We start from the raw sequence: 17,318 nt of genomic DNA, 5'->3' as shown, positions 1-17,318 counted from the left end.
TTGAAGTACATAAGGTTGGATCAAAATGTCCTGCTTTTTAATTCACATTAAATTTTTCCAGCATTTTTAAGCCCTTATAACTTCATAAGTACAAGAGATAGACACTAAGGAGTTCTGTTTAAAAATACAACCAAATCAAATTTACATCCACTTCAGGTGTCATGATCTGAACCCAAAATCCTGTTTTTGTTTTTCATTAATGACATAGTTTCAACAGCAAATCTGCTACAACACAGACTAGTGGGACCAGGCATTGGTTTCCGGGGTTCTTTTTTTTTCCTGATAAATCCATGAAGATAACTTTTTAGAATGTGCATGTTGGGTTTAACTTGAGGGGTCAAATCACCATATGGGAAATGTGGTTGGTCGTGAGTTACAGCAAATGAAATATCTCAGTTTTACCTACATTTTGAAACCAGGTCTGTCATCCAGCCTTGATTCCTTCTGTGTCAAAGCCGTTTTCTGATTTGATTTTTCCTGGAATGATCCTGATGAGGCATCCCATAATTGGTTTTCAGATCAGTCGCAAGTTTGACATTTTCAGCTTTCGCAATTTAGTACTAACAAGTAAGTAGAAGTACTAATAACACTATAAAACACTCACATAAACATCCTGCATTCAATAACTTAAGTAAAAGTGTTTAAATATCATCAGCAACATGTACTCCTTTATTTTACTGCTACAGATGGTTAAGTTAAGCACTTTATACAATACTAAGTTTAGTCTACAGCCTTGCATCAAATGACGACTATATATATTTGTCACAATGCTGTCCTCTGAGAACCACCTATCTCTAGGAAGTCTGCTAATCATGAGCTCAGCCTTGTACAAATACAGTGAGATAAAAAGTACAGTATTTGCCCATGTGACATGGTGGAGCAGAAGTATAACGATGTACTAAATGGAATTACTCAAGTGAAGTGCAAGGGTATGATTGGGTTTTAAAAGCGTCTTGTAAAGGACAGCAGGAGGGCATTGTAAGTAATGGTAAACACAGCCTCCTCTGGTTAGTGATGTTTTTTTCACTCCTCTTTAAAACCACACATTAGAGGCCCCTTAGCAACTCAATTCATGACTCTCAACATCCTGGATGACTGATATAATAACAGGTTGTTGTGTATTTGGAAGTAAAAATGCCTCTACAGTCCTGACAATAATTTAGTGCAATTTAGTTTTCACCATGAAATTCCACAACAAGATCTGATACTAAAGTCTTTTATGTAAAGACTTGGTGTGAAAAAGTCAATTTATTTTACAGAATAACTACAAAGTGACAGTAAAAGCATATTACAACCCATTTCATTATGTTTTGCTCAGAAAACTCAGTGACCTGAATGTGTGTAGCTTCTTCAGCTTTGAGACAATTAATGTTCAGACATTATAACAAACAAGTAACATCAAAGTTTCGGACACGGCCAGAGAAGAGGAGTGTTCTTGATGTATTCCTGAAAGGCTGGCTCAGATCCCCACTTCTTCATGGCCTGCTTCTCCAGGATGGGGATACCGCTGACGTAACGCAGCAGGAACCAGACGAACAGCGGCGACACCACACTCAGGTACTGTGGACCCTCCATCACAGACGAGGCTGAGAGCCAGAGACCCGACCACTGCAGGATCTCTCCAAAATAGTTGGGATGTCTGCTGTAGGCCCACAGTCCACTCTGGATGAACCTCCCCTAGAGAAGCACAAGTAAATTGGGCATTCAGTGAAATAGGCATTAATGCAGTTTAGGGTTGCAAAACATGAGGTCTCTTAACTTACAGCGTTTTCTGGGTCACGCTTGAAAAGCCATTTCTGCTGGTCGGCAATAGCCTCAGCAGCGAAGCCGAGGCCCCAAACAGACCAGCCAACATAGTCCCTCGTTCCCAGAGGCACATCTCGCCTCTCACTATTCAACATGAGGGTTGGCAGGAGGGTCATAAATACCCACACGGCTGAGAGAAACAAGAAAAAAATAATCATTTTCAGCAAGCCTTGCCTTAATCCTGCCATGAAATAAATGCACTTAACTTACAGTAACTGCAGCTCCAACCTAGAATAAATGCATATAAGGAGCCGACGACTAGACAGTGATTTATACGGGGCGACCCTGCCTTAAGTTGGGTGTTGAGCGGGTCAAGGACTATGGTAACGAGAGGGAGGCGTGTACGATGCTTCCAAGTACCTTGAACAGTCCAGTACACAAAGAAAGTCCCTGGGCTGTCTCTGACATTGTTGAACCTGCGATCATGACCGTCCTTCAAGATCCGCATGAAGAGGAATGTCCCCAGCCTGCAGAAAGAACAGTTAGCAACCATTCACATTAACTAAGGCATTATTCATTAACCTGGATCCCCTGACTTCAACACATCCACTAGCTTCTCCTCTGACCTAGCCAAGAATCCTCCATGACTACATAAATTCTCAAAAAAGACAGACTCTCTTGGTGTTTTTGTTCAGTTTTTTTCAACCGCAGATGTGTGTTTGACTCTTGGGGTCATTGCTGCCTTCCTCACCTGAGCCCCCACGCTGTCACCAGCCCGGTCTGCACCTTCTGCCGGGTATGACTGGCTCCTCCCCATATACGACTCAGGTGTGCAAGGAGTATAAAGGTGCCGGAGCCTGGAAAAGATAACAAGAGTTGTAAACTCAGTGGTTAGGACGTGGGCATGGTTGTGGCTCGAGACTAAGGCGTGTCCAATAAATCTTTTACTCAGGATACTGCAGACTATTGGATCCAAAGTTCAAGGGTAAAAATATACAGGAGCCCAGAGCGGAGTAGCGAACAAGAAGAAGACGAGTACAGGAGAAGTGTCAAGGTGATTCATTTGCAAAATTTAAAGAAGTATTTAATCACTGGTGTCAAGAGGTAAGCTGCAATGTTCTGTATTCAGGACCAGACGCACCTTTTGCTGACTGGCTGAATTAATTTGTAAATCTGTAACTTCCTCGTTGTTCATGTACTTAGCATTCATTTTGTGAGCTGCATGGATGTCTACTATCTAACTCAAAATCACAGTCTGAACGGGTAAAATATTACAAAACCTCTCATTGTCAATCAATCTGCCATTTATCCTCTGAATTAGCTGATTAATTATAGGAGGTGTGAGATCTTAGCGAATGGTGTAAAAATGTAAAAATTCCCCAATTCCTGTGCTTGCTTTGTCCAAAACTGAAAGACGATCAGAGAGAAGATCAGCCTTGAAAAATGATGTAAAAGATGCTAACCATTCAAAAGAGTTGCAGATAAATTTCTCTCCTCATTTGAATGCTTTTGCTATTAAAACAACATTATTAACCTTCTGATACTGTAATAAATGCTGGTAAAATGAGCATAAATTGATTTTAACTACTGAAAATATGAGGTCAGGTTGCAAAAAAGGAGATTTGTGATTAGATATACGAGACTGGGGGCCATAAACCCCTCTTTTGGCTCCTATTAGAGGTTCCCAAGATTTCCCTGTGCGTCCCTGAGGGCGCAGGCGCGGACTGGATCTGTGCTTTTAATCTGAAGGAGGAGCTCTCAGGCTGCTTCACAACAAAGCTGTTTTGCAAGTTTTGTAATGATGACAACTCAACAATTACGTGTGGTGCAAAACTGCTGTTCTTTCATATCAAATAGATGATTAAATAACCGAAATACAGGCTGTTTTATCGCGTAAACGTGATTCGCTTTTCAGTCGAGATGTCTTTACGCAAAATAGTTATGCAGAACACTAACCAAAGCTGCACAAGCAGGAAGCACATGGCTACAAATGATTGCTTCAAATGTGTTTCTATTCCACATTACCTGCCAAATCATAGAACCTCTCGGTCTTGAGAGCCGCAGCTACAGCCCAGCCGGCCCACTGGATGCCCAGGTCGGTGGCGGCGCATTTGGCCAGAGTGCTGCCCATGATCATGTCTGCCACCTCGGCGAGCAGCTCCAGAATGTGCGGGTCTATCATGGGGCCACTCCTCCAACAGCCACTCAAACAAAAACACGGGCTAAAGTTCACGGTTGCACAACACTACTGGGTTAAGTGGGTTACCGCGGGGTACTGTGGGTATTGTAGTCACGAGAGGATCAGAGGCGCACCGAGAGGCAGAGGTGGAAAGTTCATTTACTTACCTTTGTGGGATTTGCGCCTTGCTTCAGTTTCTACTTTTAGCCAGTGGTGGAATAAATATTGATCCTGTTGCTTAAGTAAAAGCTTAACTACCAGCTCAAGCAGTAAATGGTGCTTATGATGCTGGATTACTGATGGGCATTTTGCTGCTGTAGCCTGGGAGTGTGGTTGAAGATTTCATGTTTTATACACACTGCATAGTAAATTCAATTGTAACTGTGTCAAATTGTGGAAAACATCTTGATCCGAGACACAAGAGGCAGGAATTCATGGCCTTGCCCAGTTTTATTACAGCAGACAACTCTAAACTGAAAGGACAGCTGAAATCAAGAGGAGAAACCAACCAAATGTGCAGACTAATGAAATATAGCATTCTGAATCACTTTAAAGCAAAGAATTTATGCAGCCTTTCCCTACATTTTTAATTAGAATAGGGAAATGGCAGTTGTTTTTGCTTTAATAGTTTAATGATTGCTTCAGTGTTGTAATGAGATTGAGTTTTTGTGTGGAATATGTAGCAATCAAAAGTGCAACGTAGAGTAAATAAAAGTACGTAAAATGAAAATAGTTTCTTCCCTCTACTCCACTATCTTTATTTCACATGTAAATTTATTTTTTAGTTAAACTGGGCATATAAATATTAACTGATCAGTTGTAGGACTGCTCTAAAAGTCTAGAAGTGAGTCAAACTTAACTCCACATCCATCAATTGCAACAGTGGTATTCTTCTTAGACATTTCTTTTAAGATAATAATAACTAGTAATGGAAATTAAGTAATAATTTATGTATGAAAGGAGTTATCCTGCCACATAATGACCACTTTTACTTATATATAGTACTTTAAATACATTCTATGATGATTCCAAACTTTACTTCAGTGAAGTTTTTAGTGCAGCACTTTTACTTGTAATGAAATAGTTTCATAAGACGTTATTGATGTTTTTACATAATGTATGGATATGATTTTTTTTTTACCACCAGTGCTGAGAGGGTTCCAAAGGCCCTTGCAAATTAGCAGCTTCTCTCAGAACTGTGCTCGCTGAGGTGAATGTTTAGAAGTTATTTGGATATACTTCACTTTTCCCATTGTTGCGATCTCACTGGATATCTTTAGATTGAACCGTTTGAATAAATGCTGTGAGGTAAATTCCACAAAAGTCTCACATTACAGCAGCACTGATACAAGCCAAAATGTAAGGATACAGTAAAATCAGATTGCATTTTTACATAAGAAATACAGCAGTAATATTACATATAAATATTTCAATGTCACCTATAATGTACAGGATTTGCAGTCTGGGTGTTATATGCTGCTTACGGTGCCTATTAAAAGTATTCACTCCCCCATGGAAGTTTCTCCTTTTCTCGTTTTTCAACACTGAATCGTGGTTAATATAATTTGCATTTTTTTGGCAAGAATCTACAGAAAAACTCTCTTTTATGTCCAAGTGAAAACTGATTTCTACAAAGTAATGTCAAATTTAGAATTAGTGACTGCATGGGAATTTAACTGAAGCTTGTAACTCCTTTAGAGGAGTCATATGTGTCATGGTGGCCTCGCTCACTTGTCTCTTTCTTCCATATGATACCTCATTTGTTTCAGGTTTTGGATTCACACATGTACCATATTACCTCCAGCCTTTCAGTGATGAATGTTTATTTACTCCAAAGGATTTTCAGTGACTTGGAAATTTTCTTGTACCCGTCTACTGACTTGCGCTTTTCAATAACTTTTTGTTTGTATTTTACTGTATTCATGATGTAGCGATAGTCAGGAGTACTAATTCACCAGTAATTGGACCTTCCAGATGAAAGTGTCTTTTAGGAAATGATGCTGTCATAATCTAAATTGTGCTAATATAACTAAATACAGTATAACCCAAATGTGTACATTGCCCTCAGGTAAAATGTGTTTGATCCTGACTTTCTGCACTGCTACACCCAGCAGGCCTGTGCTGCGATACAGAAATTCTCTTTTCTCTGTTTCATCTCAGGAATAAACACAGATAAGATCAAAGATGGCAGAAAACACAAGTCCAAAAGGCTCCTCGGGTGAATTTACTAAAAAATTGCAGAGACAGTTGAGCAGAAGCAAAGAAAAGGTACACAGTCGGTGACGACTTGCTTCCTGAACAACAAGAGAAAGAATGTATCGCCATTTAACCGCTGCTGCTTTGGAATTTAGCATTTTCTATGCTCTTTCTGCAGGTACTGCAAAGACTGGGAAAGACTGTGGAGACAAGAGATGACCAATTTGAACATTGTCTCCAGCAATTTAATGACCAACAGGTAATAATGCTTCATGAAAGATTTTGCATGTTTATCTGGCCAGTAAAATATCTGACTTCAGTTGAGAACTCTGTGCTGCTGTCTCAACATGTTCTGTTGTGTGTTTGCTGGGTTGATTTATTGATGATAGGCAGTGAATCCATCCATCCATTATCTATACACCGCTTAATCCTTATTAGGAGGGCTGGAGTCTATCCCAGCTGACTTAGGGTGAAGACAGGAGACACACTGGACAGGTCACCAGTCCATCACAGGGCTACATGTAGAGACAAACAATCACACTCATATTCACACTTTAGAGTTACCAATTAACCTCAGCATGTTTTTGGACTGTGGGAGGAAGCTGGGCTACTTGGAGAAAACCCATACACGCACATTGAGAACATGCAAACTCCATGTAGGCCGGGACGCGAACCGGAATCTTATATCTGCAAGGCGACACTGCTAACACCGATCCACTGTGCACCACCAGGCAGTGAATCAAACAACATAGATGTAATAAATATAAAGACTGAAAATCATACAAATCTCTTGTGCTTTTTCAGACTGACGGAAACCGAATTTACAAAGACCTGAGGAACTACATCAGTGCAGTCAGAGGTGAGAACGCTCTTTGCTTGTATAGGTGCTGCAGAACTGTGAATTTGTGCCCTCTGCAGGTCTCAATTAGTCGGTTCTGCTTGTTACAGACATGCGTGAGGCTTCAAGGCGCCTTTCCCAGTCTTTGTTTGACGTTTATGAAACCGACTGGGCCGGAGAGGAAGATTTGGGAGCCATCGTGGAGGTCAGTGGCCAAAAAAAGAAGCTGCCACAGCATCACCACTGCACATTTTAATATGCTGTAAAAGCAGCAACATTCATGAATCGCCAGGGAACCAAACCCCCTTTTTTTCTCCCCCTCTCTTTAAATAATTAATGCAATATTTATGCTGCATCTTTTTAACGAAGGGGGAGGACCTCCTGTGGAATGACTACGAGGTGAAGCTATTAGATCAGGCTGTTCGCACCATGGAGTCCTACGTGGGCCAATTCCCAGATGTCAGGGTAAGCGGGAGGAGACGAGCAAACAAAAGAGAACACACAGACTGAACAGACAGAAGAGCCTGAAAGCAAACACACACACATGCAGTTCACACCCAGACACATGTATACACAGATAATATATAGAAATAATCTGTCTGTGGCCTGGAGAGACAGTTTTTCTGAGTTTTTTAGAGCTACAGAGCTACAAATCAAGACATAAACTTTAATATTTAAACTAGTCAGGCAATTTGGTATGGTATTTAATACTGTAGGGTATGAAACTTAATATTTAAATTTGTCACTTAAATTTGTAGAATAAAATACATCACAGGCTCCCATTTTAATATTTAAATTTAGTCAGGTAAATTGGAATAATAAATAACATTCTTTGGTATTAACTTTAATGTGTAAGTTAGATACATTTGTATAACTATTAATATTGTAGGATTTTAACCTTAATATTTAAATTATTCTGGTGAATTTGTATAATAGATTATATTGTAGGATGCTCAAATCAATATTTAAAGTAGTCAGGTGAAGTTGTATATTATCTAATTTTGTAAAGGCTTGACCTCAGCGTCTGTTGTTTTAAGCGTGCCACACATATCCTGGTGACTTGACGTAACTTTTACTCACAGGAAAAAATTAACAAGAGGGGAAGAAAACTGGTCGATTATGACTCCTCACTTCACCACCTGGAGGCACTGCAGACTGCTAAGAAGAGGGACGATATCAAGATTAAAAAGGTAATTGAAGCAAGATAAACAGCTATTTATTGCTATGTTTAAATATATACATTATAAAGAACTATTTTCTTCACTCTGCAGGCAGATGAAGAGATGAAAAGTGCCAAAAGTGTTTATGAGTGGATCAACAACGAGCTCAAAGAGGAGCTCCCTGTTCTCTTTGACAGGTCTGGTAGATTCATTTTTATCACAGCATGATTTGTGGGAGTTAAATTGTTTTTTATTCTGCTTCCATGTTTTCCTCCTTCAGCCGTATCGGATGCTATGTGACCGTCTTCTCATCTGTGTCAAATTTACGCGACATCTTCTACAAGGAAATGAGCACGGTATGTTCATATCTATCCTACACATGACATTCATCGTTAAAAAAACATTTTTTTTGACCTTTCATGTCCTCTTTCAGCTCAATCGTGATCTACACAATGTGATAAAGGAGCTGCAGGCTCAGTATCCAGACAAAGTGTTTGCTGTGAAGGGAATCCAGCGGTGAGTTCTTCCTTTTCAAGTTTGAAGTCAATTGGCACTTCAAAGGAATAGTTTTTCACATCTACGTTTGACAGCTGAACCTTCACTAAACTCAGCAGAAAACAAAACACTGTAAACTTTCCTCCACAGTCTTGTCTCAGTCTTCTCTCAAAGTATTGCAGCTCCAAGAAGCATTTTATGTCTCCACAGATGTACTTTTCCGATATGTTTTCCGATATTACAATGCCTTGGTCACTGAATTTCCAAAAGTACTGAGCAGAGATGTGCTTATTTAATGAGTTGATGTCTCTCTATTCTAAATATTTCAGGTACGGTTCTCTGAGGAGACGGATTCTGATGTCTCCTAAAGCCTGGAAAACCAGTTTCTCTGAATTCCACAGAAACTACAGCCCTAAACCTGGACAGCGGTTCAGTTTGAAGTCCCCAGAAAAACCTCGCCACAGCACCCTGTCCAGAGATAGTAGCCTCACAGTCTCCTCAACCTCACCGTCTCTGGAGGATCCCACGTCCGGGTCCAGGGAGCTGGAGGCCAGATCGAGCCACAGCGAGAACCAGAGCTCTGCGACACAAGAAGACGGAGCAGTGGGAACATCAGGGAGTGAATCAAAGACAGGAGAAGACAGCAGTCAGGTCGAAGGGGAGAAGAGCTTAAAGGAAGAGGAGCCAAAGCCTGCTGCAGAATCTGATAATAAGGAAGACGGTAAAAAAGCTCCACCAAGTGTGAGCAGCTCTGAACACAACAACTCGTTTGATTCAGAGAGCCTGGACCTACAGCTGTCTGCAGCAGACAGCGAACCACTGCACATTGAAGAAAGGGACGACAGTCCAGTAACCCTCAATGCTCCTAAACCAAACAGACTGGGGAATGGTGGGCTGAACTCTGACCCTAAAGACGCACAAAAGGTTTGTCATCTCACATTAATGGCACAGTGCTGCAGGGCTTTTCTATGTATTTCTCTCTGTTTTGTGTTCCTGACTCTTTTTTGTGTCCTGTCTAGGATGCTCCTGCAGGAAAAGAGGTTTCCACAGACTCAAAAAACACAGTGGTTTAAAGTTTGATCAAAGGTTAGTGTGTTTTTCATGCATACAAGATACCACATATTATCGTTCCTCTTCTGTCTGTGTCTGTTGCTGCCGTGTTTGACTTTGCATGAATCTTTAAATACCAGAACAGAACAACACGGAAGAGATGGAAATCAACAGCTGCACAAGAGGAAAAAAATGTGGAGGCAGCCGCACTGACGTGTCCAACTGTGTGTCATGAGTGATACTGTTGGTCTTAGTTTTCTTATTTATCTTTTATTGAAATCAACATTGCACTCAGTATATGGTGTCTTTGGGTAAAATATTTTTGTTGCAGCCAAGTTCAGTTTTAATTCTTCTTTCAAATATGAACCCATGCAGTATAGTGGAGTTTTTCCAAGCAAATACATTTCAATATTAGACTTAAATGTCTAATTTTAACAAAGATAAATGCATTATACAGGTTTACATACATGAGGAACACATGCAGACTCACTACAGTGTTGTGATCTCAGTTTTGAAAGGAAATGAGCTTTACTCCACGGTATGTTGCAACTGACTGAAACTAAGTAGAAGTTTTGATTATTTTCTTTTATTCTCTTTTGTCTTTTTTGAATTTTTAATGTAATTCTATTAACCACATTTAATGGCAAGGATTCAGAAGGGATTTATTTTTTAAGGCTTGAATTAAATGTACATACATTTGACTCTGTGTACTCACAAATCTGTTAATTAGCCGTGCACTTTGAAGATCCTCTTTGTAATTCTGAGACAAAACATTTCTAAAACATGTTTATTGTTCAAGCTGACTCTTAATTTGAATTATTTGATGAATGTACTCAGTCAGCACTGAGATATATGGTAATTATGGAGAAATATGAACAGAATAAATAATAAAATGCAGTTAATTTTAAAAGTGTGTTAGTTGCTGTGGTTCTTTCTCTGCCAATGTAGGTTTAAGATGATGAGGAAAAACATGACCTCCCACTCTGCGCAGATTTCAATGCTTTTTCAACTGTTTACATTTGCTACAAGATATGACGTGCGTCTGCAAGCAGTCCTCATTTAAAAGGACTTATTTGGACCAAATTTCTAAAAGTTAAATGTTGAACTCCTCCAGCAAAGTGAATAATTTTATTTGGATGAATCAGTTTGGAAAATCCTGACTAATAGAGATTAGTCAGTACCAGAATGATTAGATAATACAGTGCATGTTTTTGTTCATGTTTCTTTGATTACAAGAAAAAAAACATGCAGCAGGACCTTCTTGAAATTAGTTGTGGTTAAGTAACTCGAGGACTTGTGGCTTCTGCTGCACGGATTTTGGCAAACCTTATGTAAAAACAGTCACCCCTGAACCCTTCATACAGATTTTTCCTGACTCAGATTGAGCCCTTGGGGGGGGACTATTCACAGCAGTAAGCCGATCAGTGCTCACACAGAAAAGGCAATGGGTTAGTGCTACTTTACTTGACAGAGATCTGTGCATTGTTCTGTTATTTCTGACCGTTTAATAAACACAGATTTCTACAATAATTCCGCTATGCAGGAAAACCAAGCTCATATTAATGAAAATGCAGCAATCACTTGCTGTAGGACCTCATTAACATGCTGGTGTTTTATATGCTGGAAGATACTGTTGACTGTTGGAGTAATACTGTTGGAGTAATATTACAACTTTCCATAGTTGTACAGAGTCCTTGATGAACTGGTGTGCTAGCCTAGCCATGCTAGCCCCCTGTTTCTGAAGGCACAAGGGTCTCGGGCCGCTCGACAGGGAGGGAGGCGGGCTAAAAGGTTGTCTTTCAAATCACTCTGCAGCAATTGGGTAGGTATACAACCAATCAGTGCAACGAATAGGCTGACGTAGTTCCTAGAGCGCCGGCGGATTGTGGCTAAGTCCCATTAGCTTCCCAACCAGCGGAGCCAACTGGTATATTAAGGATTTGCCATATCCCGTCGGCATAAGTCCAAATACGTCTTTCTTCTCAATGAAACACTTCAGTGCCGTCCTTTGTTTATCTTTCAAGTTGAATTTTAGCTTCAAATCTTTAAGGGCTGTGGCCAAAGCCCAGTCGAAAGATAATTGTTTATTGTGCGTCAGAATCGTCGCGCCTCTGTCGTCACTGAGTTACGCTCGCCTTCTGACTCTACACTTCATGGTGATTGGTCCGGCCAGTTTTAGGAGAATCCAGCCTCGAGCCTTATGGAGGGTAACTAGACCCACCCTGGCAGAGAATTAAATTCGTTGCCGTGGGTTGTCTAGCGTGGCTAGGCTACTGGTGTGCTTGAGCTGCAGCGAGTGGGAGGTAGTGGGTGTAAATTCAACAGAAACCTCTGAGGCTGCAGTAGCTCAAATGGCCAGTGAGCCAGTTTCCATAGAACATATTTACAACCTGGTACACAAAAGTACTTGTTCTCTAGAGTTCATTTCCCTGTTAATCACAACTGTACAGGGAATGTTTTTTTTTTACATACCTTCATCTGTTTAAATTGTATTAAGACTTAAAGTTATGAACACTTTGAGTGACAGACAGTTACAGTACATGGCCCAGAGACATCTGCATGGCCCGCCTCAGCTCAACTCCACTCCGCCTCAGTTACACTGCTGTTATATTTTCTGTGTCTGTGAGGTTTTGTGAGTGTCATCTCAACAGGTATGTGAGGGTCCTAATGGGTTGTGTGTAGCCCAACACAATGACTACACTATAAATACAGTCATGTGCATCCTTGAGAGCCGTGTGCATGTGCAGAATAAGTAGATGCTGCGTACTGAGCAGGTATGAAACACAGTTTTTCAAGCAGACTCTCCAGTACAACTAGAAAAGCAGAATAATGACAACAACCGTGCTTTCATGGGTGTCCACAGCTATCTGTGTGCACATCTGTTATAGAGTATAATCAAGGCTGAGAAAGAAAAGGTTAAGATAGCACCAGATAGAGAGCTACACTGAGCTTCAAAGCCTCTCTTCAGGACACCTACGGGTGATGTCACTGGGGGTTTGTCCATCTTTATACACAGTTAACTGTGTAAATAGAGGAGAGGACTTCAAAGATTTGCACATTGTGCCGTTTAAGGCACGGAGGGATTTTTTTTTTTATGGAGAAACCTTCTAATTATGTAACTTTGATATACAGAGGAGTTCTTAGGGGTTTAATAAGTGACTGAAGTGGCATTTAACACAACCTGATCATTAAAGGAATGCATTACACTTAAGTTCAAGTTTATTTTATCTTTGTTTCATGTTTAACATGAGGGCTGACGGTTTTGATGGCATATATTTCTGCTCATTTTCCATCATTTGTGTGCAGATCCTCAGCTGCTGCTCTTTCAGATTGATTTCAATTTCAAAACATTTCATTTGGTTTCCTTTTTTTTAAATGGCTTCAATATAATAAATCCATATTCATGTATGTATTACAGCTACTCAAGCTGAGTCATCCAATTTATATACGAACGGTTCAAATAGAGTTTCCAGTGGCCCATATACAGTCCATGTGTTGGACTGAGGAGTGATGCGTCCCGTCCATAGAGGATCTCTGTGTGGGGGAGGTGGGGTGAGGGAAGGGAGGGGCGGAAATCGAGAGCGTGTGTTTCATGACTCACGAGTGTTGGGAGGAAAACTTACTGAGTTTCACAGACGCAGTTTCAGACGCTGAAACTGAGTCTCGCTGCGTCTAGATTTCATCCCTAAAATAGCGGAGTGCGTTGGATTTATCCACCGCGGAAAGCGAACTAAGAGGGAATAAAAGGTGTGAAAATCATTCCGGCCGCTGGCTGACTCCTCCGCTGCAGGTAAGAATCCCACCGCAGCTGCTGGAACAACGACTGATTGATTGAGTCGCTGATTGAGAAGCGAGAAAACTTGACCTGAAAATAGATTTTTTTTTCTTCCCTCCTTCGAGCTCAGGCCTCTTGTGGTGTTGAAGTAGTTCAGTAGAAGTTTAGTTTCCCTGTAAAGGTTAGACCGGTTTAACTGAGCAGACAAAGAGTCAGCTGGGATGAAATGTGTCGGTGACAAAGCAGGAAAGACGTGTTGACCGTTGAAATTCCACCTTTAAAATGAAATGTGCAACACACTGAAACGTTTTAACGGGTTTTTTTTTTTTAACTTTTAGTGGAAATATAAGTGAGAGATTTTAATTAGATTTTCACATTTTCTATGTTTCTTTCAGGTATCCAGAGAACCAGAGCTCACCATGAATGGTAAGTTACCATTTGATCACTTTAATGGGAGCATTGTATGACTTTTTAATTTATACAACTTGTTTACAGCAATACTTGGAAAATACTTGAGTACTAAACTAATTGATACTTATTTTGACAACATTAGAGCTGCCCCTATTGATTAATACTGGGTTAATTGATTGCAGATTTGACCGAGAAAGAATTGGCAGCTCTTTTAATAATCCTCTGAATAATGGTTAACATGTAACATTTAATGTATCTGCATACTTTGATGTGACCTTTTTCTGCTTTTCTTGCTCTTACATCACAGTACACTGACATTTATGGAGCCACCTTGTGCTCTGTGGGACATTTTTTTTAGTGTTTTGTGATGTTTTAAGAGTGAAAATATGAATAAAAATCAAAACAATCGCTAGTTGCTGCATTTGACAAAGCTGGTTTTGGTTCTTATCTCACACAGAAAAAAAAAAACCACACAAAAAGCATTTTACATACAGGTTATCATAGATTGATCTACCCAGAAATGTAAAGTAATGGATGTCGGCTCCAGTCCCAACAAAAAAATAACAGTTAATGGTGCAATATACCCCAATAACACCCTCCTTTTACCAAATAAAATATTGTTCATTATAGATTAACCAACCAACAGTCTAATGTAACTAACATTTGCTCCACTCCCAACAAATATAACACATAAATAATATTCTGTAATCTAAGAAAACATACTAATGCACTGGTTTTGGTACTTTTGCTGATCAAGGCTACAAGTAACAGTCCATACAGCATCAGAACACAGCAAAAAATGCCCTTCAGAATAATCTAGAGCCAAAGGTGACCTCTTCAGATATCTTGTTTTGTTCAACCAACACTCCTCAACCAGAAGCTATTCGGTTTGCTTTAATGTAAAGCACAGAAAAGACAAACACGGTCACCTTTCAAAGCCAAATAATTTAAAAGGCTCAGTAGTTGCTGATTTTACGTCGATCAACTAATCGGTTATTTAACCAGTCTTTGCAGCTTTGTCTCTAATATTTGTGTGTTCTACTTTGTGCAAAATATTTCAGGTTTGTTTCAGCTCCAGCCCTTATTAATCAGATTACTATTGTCCTCCTCAGCCAGCAGCTATGTTGTTACACAAGGCGCTTCTAGCAGACTGTGTGCTGCAGATGGAGCGCTGTGACGTTTTTAACATGCTTTTATATCTCACAGATACAGATAATTTGACGACACCGGCCCCGCACGCAGACAAAGCTGTGACAGAGGGTGAGCGCGTTGTGTTTTTACGATCTGTCATGAATGGGCTGATTGGTTTTGAAAGCTGGGTTGCAGCCAATTGTTATTCTGATACTATAATCCAATTGTTTGTGCTGTTTTCTCAACACATGTTGTGTTTTTCTTTCAGCGACAGATGTGACGACTTTAACGCTCCCCACACAGGCAGACACCACCATCACTGAGGGTAACGCCTACGCTTTCTGTTTGCTTTTGTAGTCAGTCTCCCACAGTGGTTCTACATTACACCATTTACTTCCCCTCAGTTACAGTATTATCACATGACCTCTACCGTGTCTACTGTCTGACACCAGTTGCTTTAAATCCAATCAATTGGTTTCATTTCCACCCCTCAGTGGTAACAACAGCGGTCCCCCCAGGCCCAGACTCTGCTGTTATTGCAGGTAACTGCTTTCGCTTTATCCGGAGATTTTTCTCACCGCATGAAAAAGTGATAAATGTCTTCTAACTGTTGGCTGTATTTTTCCAGTGGTTATTGTTCTCATCCTGCTGACGTTAGCTGCTTTGGGCTTCCTGCTGTACCGGTATCTCTGCCACAACAAGGGAGCGTACAGGACGACGGGGGAGCTGGCTCCAGGAGAGGACCCCGACGAGGAGTACACGAACCAAGGCGTGAGCGAAAAGAAGGAATACTTCATATGAGCCTGGTGGAAAAGTTTTCAGGAGTCAGTGTTGCTTGAAGGAGGGAAAAAAGGATCTGCGGATGGTTGATTTTTCCTGTGTTTTTGAGGGGAAACCCGCTCCAGACTGCGCACTGTTCAGAGATTAGCTTAGTTTAAGATGTTCTCCAAAAAGCACAAGTGAAACCAAAGATTGTACAGACTGTGGGAGTGAATGTTGATGGACGTGAAGCAGGTGAAACACAACAGGTGGGTGCAGACTAGCAGAGCAGGGCACGGAACAGGTGGTGGGATTTAAAAATGTCCACAGTTACAGATCAGAAAATACTCAGCAACAATGTTAAGTAGGACGAGCTTCTCTGCAACACTATTTATCAGCCATATTTCTCTCTTTAGTTTTTGAAATGTGTTTTCAGTCATACTGTTTTTTTTTTTTTTTTTCCTAAACAAGCCTTGTATAAGCATATTGTGGTGCTATTATGGGCTGTCGCTTTTATAGCAGTCTGCTTTTAAAATTCTAGATTTTGTATGCAATTCTTTTATAAGCTAGCCAAAAACAATGTCCTCTTTGTTTTAGGACGGCTAAATGTTATTTTCTTTTTTGTATTTGCAACTGATTTTGTTGTGCGTTAATTCTCCACCAGACATTGTTACTGACGACTTCCTTATTTGAAATAGAGAATGCAATAAAACTTTTTTGGACTAAAGGCAACACAGTGTAGTATTGTGTTTAATGTATTGTGAAACAGGCAGGGTCTTTGATGAGCACTGCTGTCCACAGGACTTCAAACATCACATTAGAAAACATGCTGCACATTGCACTCAAAGTTTGATCTGCCTAGCTAAATTCAGTATAATCTCATACAAATATGTAATGTTTGCTGATGTCAAGAAGAAGTATGACAGTAGTCTGACTCACTAGGTGTAGGCCGCAGGTATGAACGCTCATTTCAGGAAACATTTTTTTTCATTTAGTAATTCTTTCATTGGTCTTTTTGAAAAAGTCATGTTTCCCATGTTTACTGTCCATATTATATGTTTCCAAGAAAGCATAAAGCTGCTGCTGTTAGAGACTAAAGTCTTCCTGAACTATTACTTGAATATTTAAGTCACATTACATTTTTACAGCTGTGGATTACATACATCATAACTCTGTTTAACTCAAATGTTGCTTCTAAAGTCCTTGCTTGTCCGCTTTAATCTGTTGTATAAGCCCAAACAAAGTTCACTCCTCTTCATGCACTACAAAATTGGCTTACTAAGTGAGATGTGCTTGCAAGTAACTTCAGTATTCTGACATCAATTTAAGTACACTGCCTGGCCAACAAAAAAGAAAGTTGCCACCTGGATTTAACTAATCAAATAAGTAAGCCTTCCATTGGATAATTACTGTACTAATGAGTATGTTTCAGCTGCAACAACTTATCTAAGCCTAGCTGAAGTGAGGAGCTTTTCATTTCTTAAACCGTGTTGGAAGATATGCTGTGGTCAAGGAAAGGATGTTAATCTGTCTCAGACGGGTCAAATTTTTGGCCTGCATCAAGCAAAGAAAACAACT

General features: G+C 40.2%; 3 protein-coding genes across 4 annotated transcripts; 2 read left to right on the top strand and 1 right to left on the bottom strand.

The window, feature by feature from the left end:
• Positions 1 to 1,229: 1,229 nt before the first annotated feature.
• Positions 1,230 to 3,984, bottom strand: si:ch211-210c8.6 (uncharacterized). Its single transcript, XM_022207364.2, has 5 exons — positions 3,772 to 3,984; positions 2,498 to 2,603; positions 2,167 to 2,273; positions 1,764 to 1,936; positions 1,230 to 1,677 (listed from the first exon to the last, which is right to left on the bottom strand). The coding sequence occupies exons 1-5, from the start codon at positions 3,926 to 3,928 to the stop codon at positions 1,399 to 1,401; spliced, it is 822 nt and encodes a 273-aa protein (XP_022063056.1). The 5' UTR covers positions 3,929 to 3,984; the 3' UTR covers positions 1,230 to 1,398.
• Positions 3,985 to 6,075: 2,091 nt separating this feature from the next.
• Positions 6,076 to 10,574, top strand: bin2a (bridging integrator 2a). The gene is made up of 12 exons (XM_022207361.2): positions 6,076 to 6,193; positions 6,300 to 6,380; positions 6,926 to 6,980; positions 7,070 to 7,164; positions 7,329 to 7,424; positions 8,042 to 8,149; positions 8,231 to 8,316; positions 8,400 to 8,475; positions 8,553 to 8,635; positions 8,944 to 9,538; positions 9,634 to 9,700; positions 9,805 to 10,574. The coding sequence occupies exons 1-11, from the start codon at positions 6,110 to 6,112 to the stop codon at positions 9,685 to 9,687; spliced, it is 1,413 nt and encodes a 470-aa protein (XP_022063053.2). The 5' UTR covers positions 6,076 to 6,109; the 3' UTR covers positions 9,688 to 9,700; positions 9,805 to 10,574.
• A 2,656-nt stretch (positions 10,575 to 13,230) lies between these two features.
• On the top strand, positions 13,231 to 16,472 carry LOC110960218 (glycophorin-C-like). 2 transcript variants are annotated; one of them, XM_051949195.1, is made up of 6 exons: positions 13,231 to 13,454; positions 13,835 to 13,865; positions 15,057 to 15,110; positions 15,256 to 15,306; positions 15,476 to 15,523; positions 15,610 to 16,472. In XM_051949195.1, the coding sequence occupies exons 2-6, from the start codon at positions 13,859 to 13,861 to the stop codon at positions 15,780 to 15,782; spliced, it is 333 nt and encodes a 110-aa protein (XP_051805155.1). In that variant the 5' UTR covers positions 13,231 to 13,454; positions 13,835 to 13,858; the 3' UTR covers positions 15,783 to 16,472. The 2 variants fall into 2 exon arrangements, with proteins under 2 accessions (XP_051805155.1, XP_022063073.1); XM_022207381.2 differs by having other exon boundaries at positions 13,234 to 13,454; positions 15,250 to 15,306.
• The last annotated feature ends 846 nt before the right edge of the window (positions 16,473 to 17,318 follow it).

The sequence above is a fragment of the Acanthochromis polyacanthus genome, chromosome 6 (assembly GCF_021347895.1).
Source record: "Acanthochromis polyacanthus isolate Apoly-LR-REF ecotype Palm Island chromosome 6, KAUST_Apoly_ChrSc, whole genome shotgun sequence".
NCBI classification, from domain to species: domain Eukaryota; kingdom Metazoa; phylum Chordata; class Actinopteri; family Pomacentridae; genus Acanthochromis; species Acanthochromis polyacanthus.
This window is presented reverse-complemented; position numbering and strand designations above follow the sequence as displayed.

Bases quoted from the DNA above. Each gene is read 5' to 3' on its own strand.
- si:ch211-210c8.6 (XM_022207364.2), bottom strand. From the start codon at position 3,928: ATGATAGACCCGCACATTCTGGAGCTGCTCGCCGAGGTGGCAGACATG. The intron at 2,274-2,497 runs GTGAGGAAGGCA...TTCTTTCTGCAG, and splicing joins GTGACAGCGTGGGGGCTCAG to GCTGGGGACATTCCTCTTCA. The intron at 1,937-2,166 runs GTACTTGGAAGC...TGTTTCTCTCAG, and splicing joins TGTGTACTGGACTGTTCAAG to CCGTGTGGGTATTTATGACC.
- bin2a (XM_022207361.2), top strand. From the start codon at position 6,110: ATGGCAGAAAACACAAGTCCAAAAGGCTCCTCGGGTGAATTTACTAAA. The intron at 6,981-7,069 runs GTGAGAACGCTC...TGCTTGTTACAG, and splicing joins CTACATCAGTGCAGTCAGAG to ACATGCGTGAGGCTTCAAGG. The intron at 8,150-8,230 runs GTAATTGAAGCA...TTCACTCTGCAG, and splicing joins ACGATATCAAGATTAAAAAG to GCAGATGAAGAGATGAAAAG.
- LOC110960218 (XM_022207381.2), top strand. The intron at 15,307-15,475 runs GTAACGCCTACG...TCCACCCCTCAG, and splicing joins AGACACCACCATCACTGAGG to TGGTAACAACAGCGGTCCCC. The intron at 15,524-15,609 runs GTAACTGCTTTC...GTATTTTTCCAG, and splicing joins AGACTCTGCTGTTATTGCAG to TGGTTATTGTTCTCATCCTG.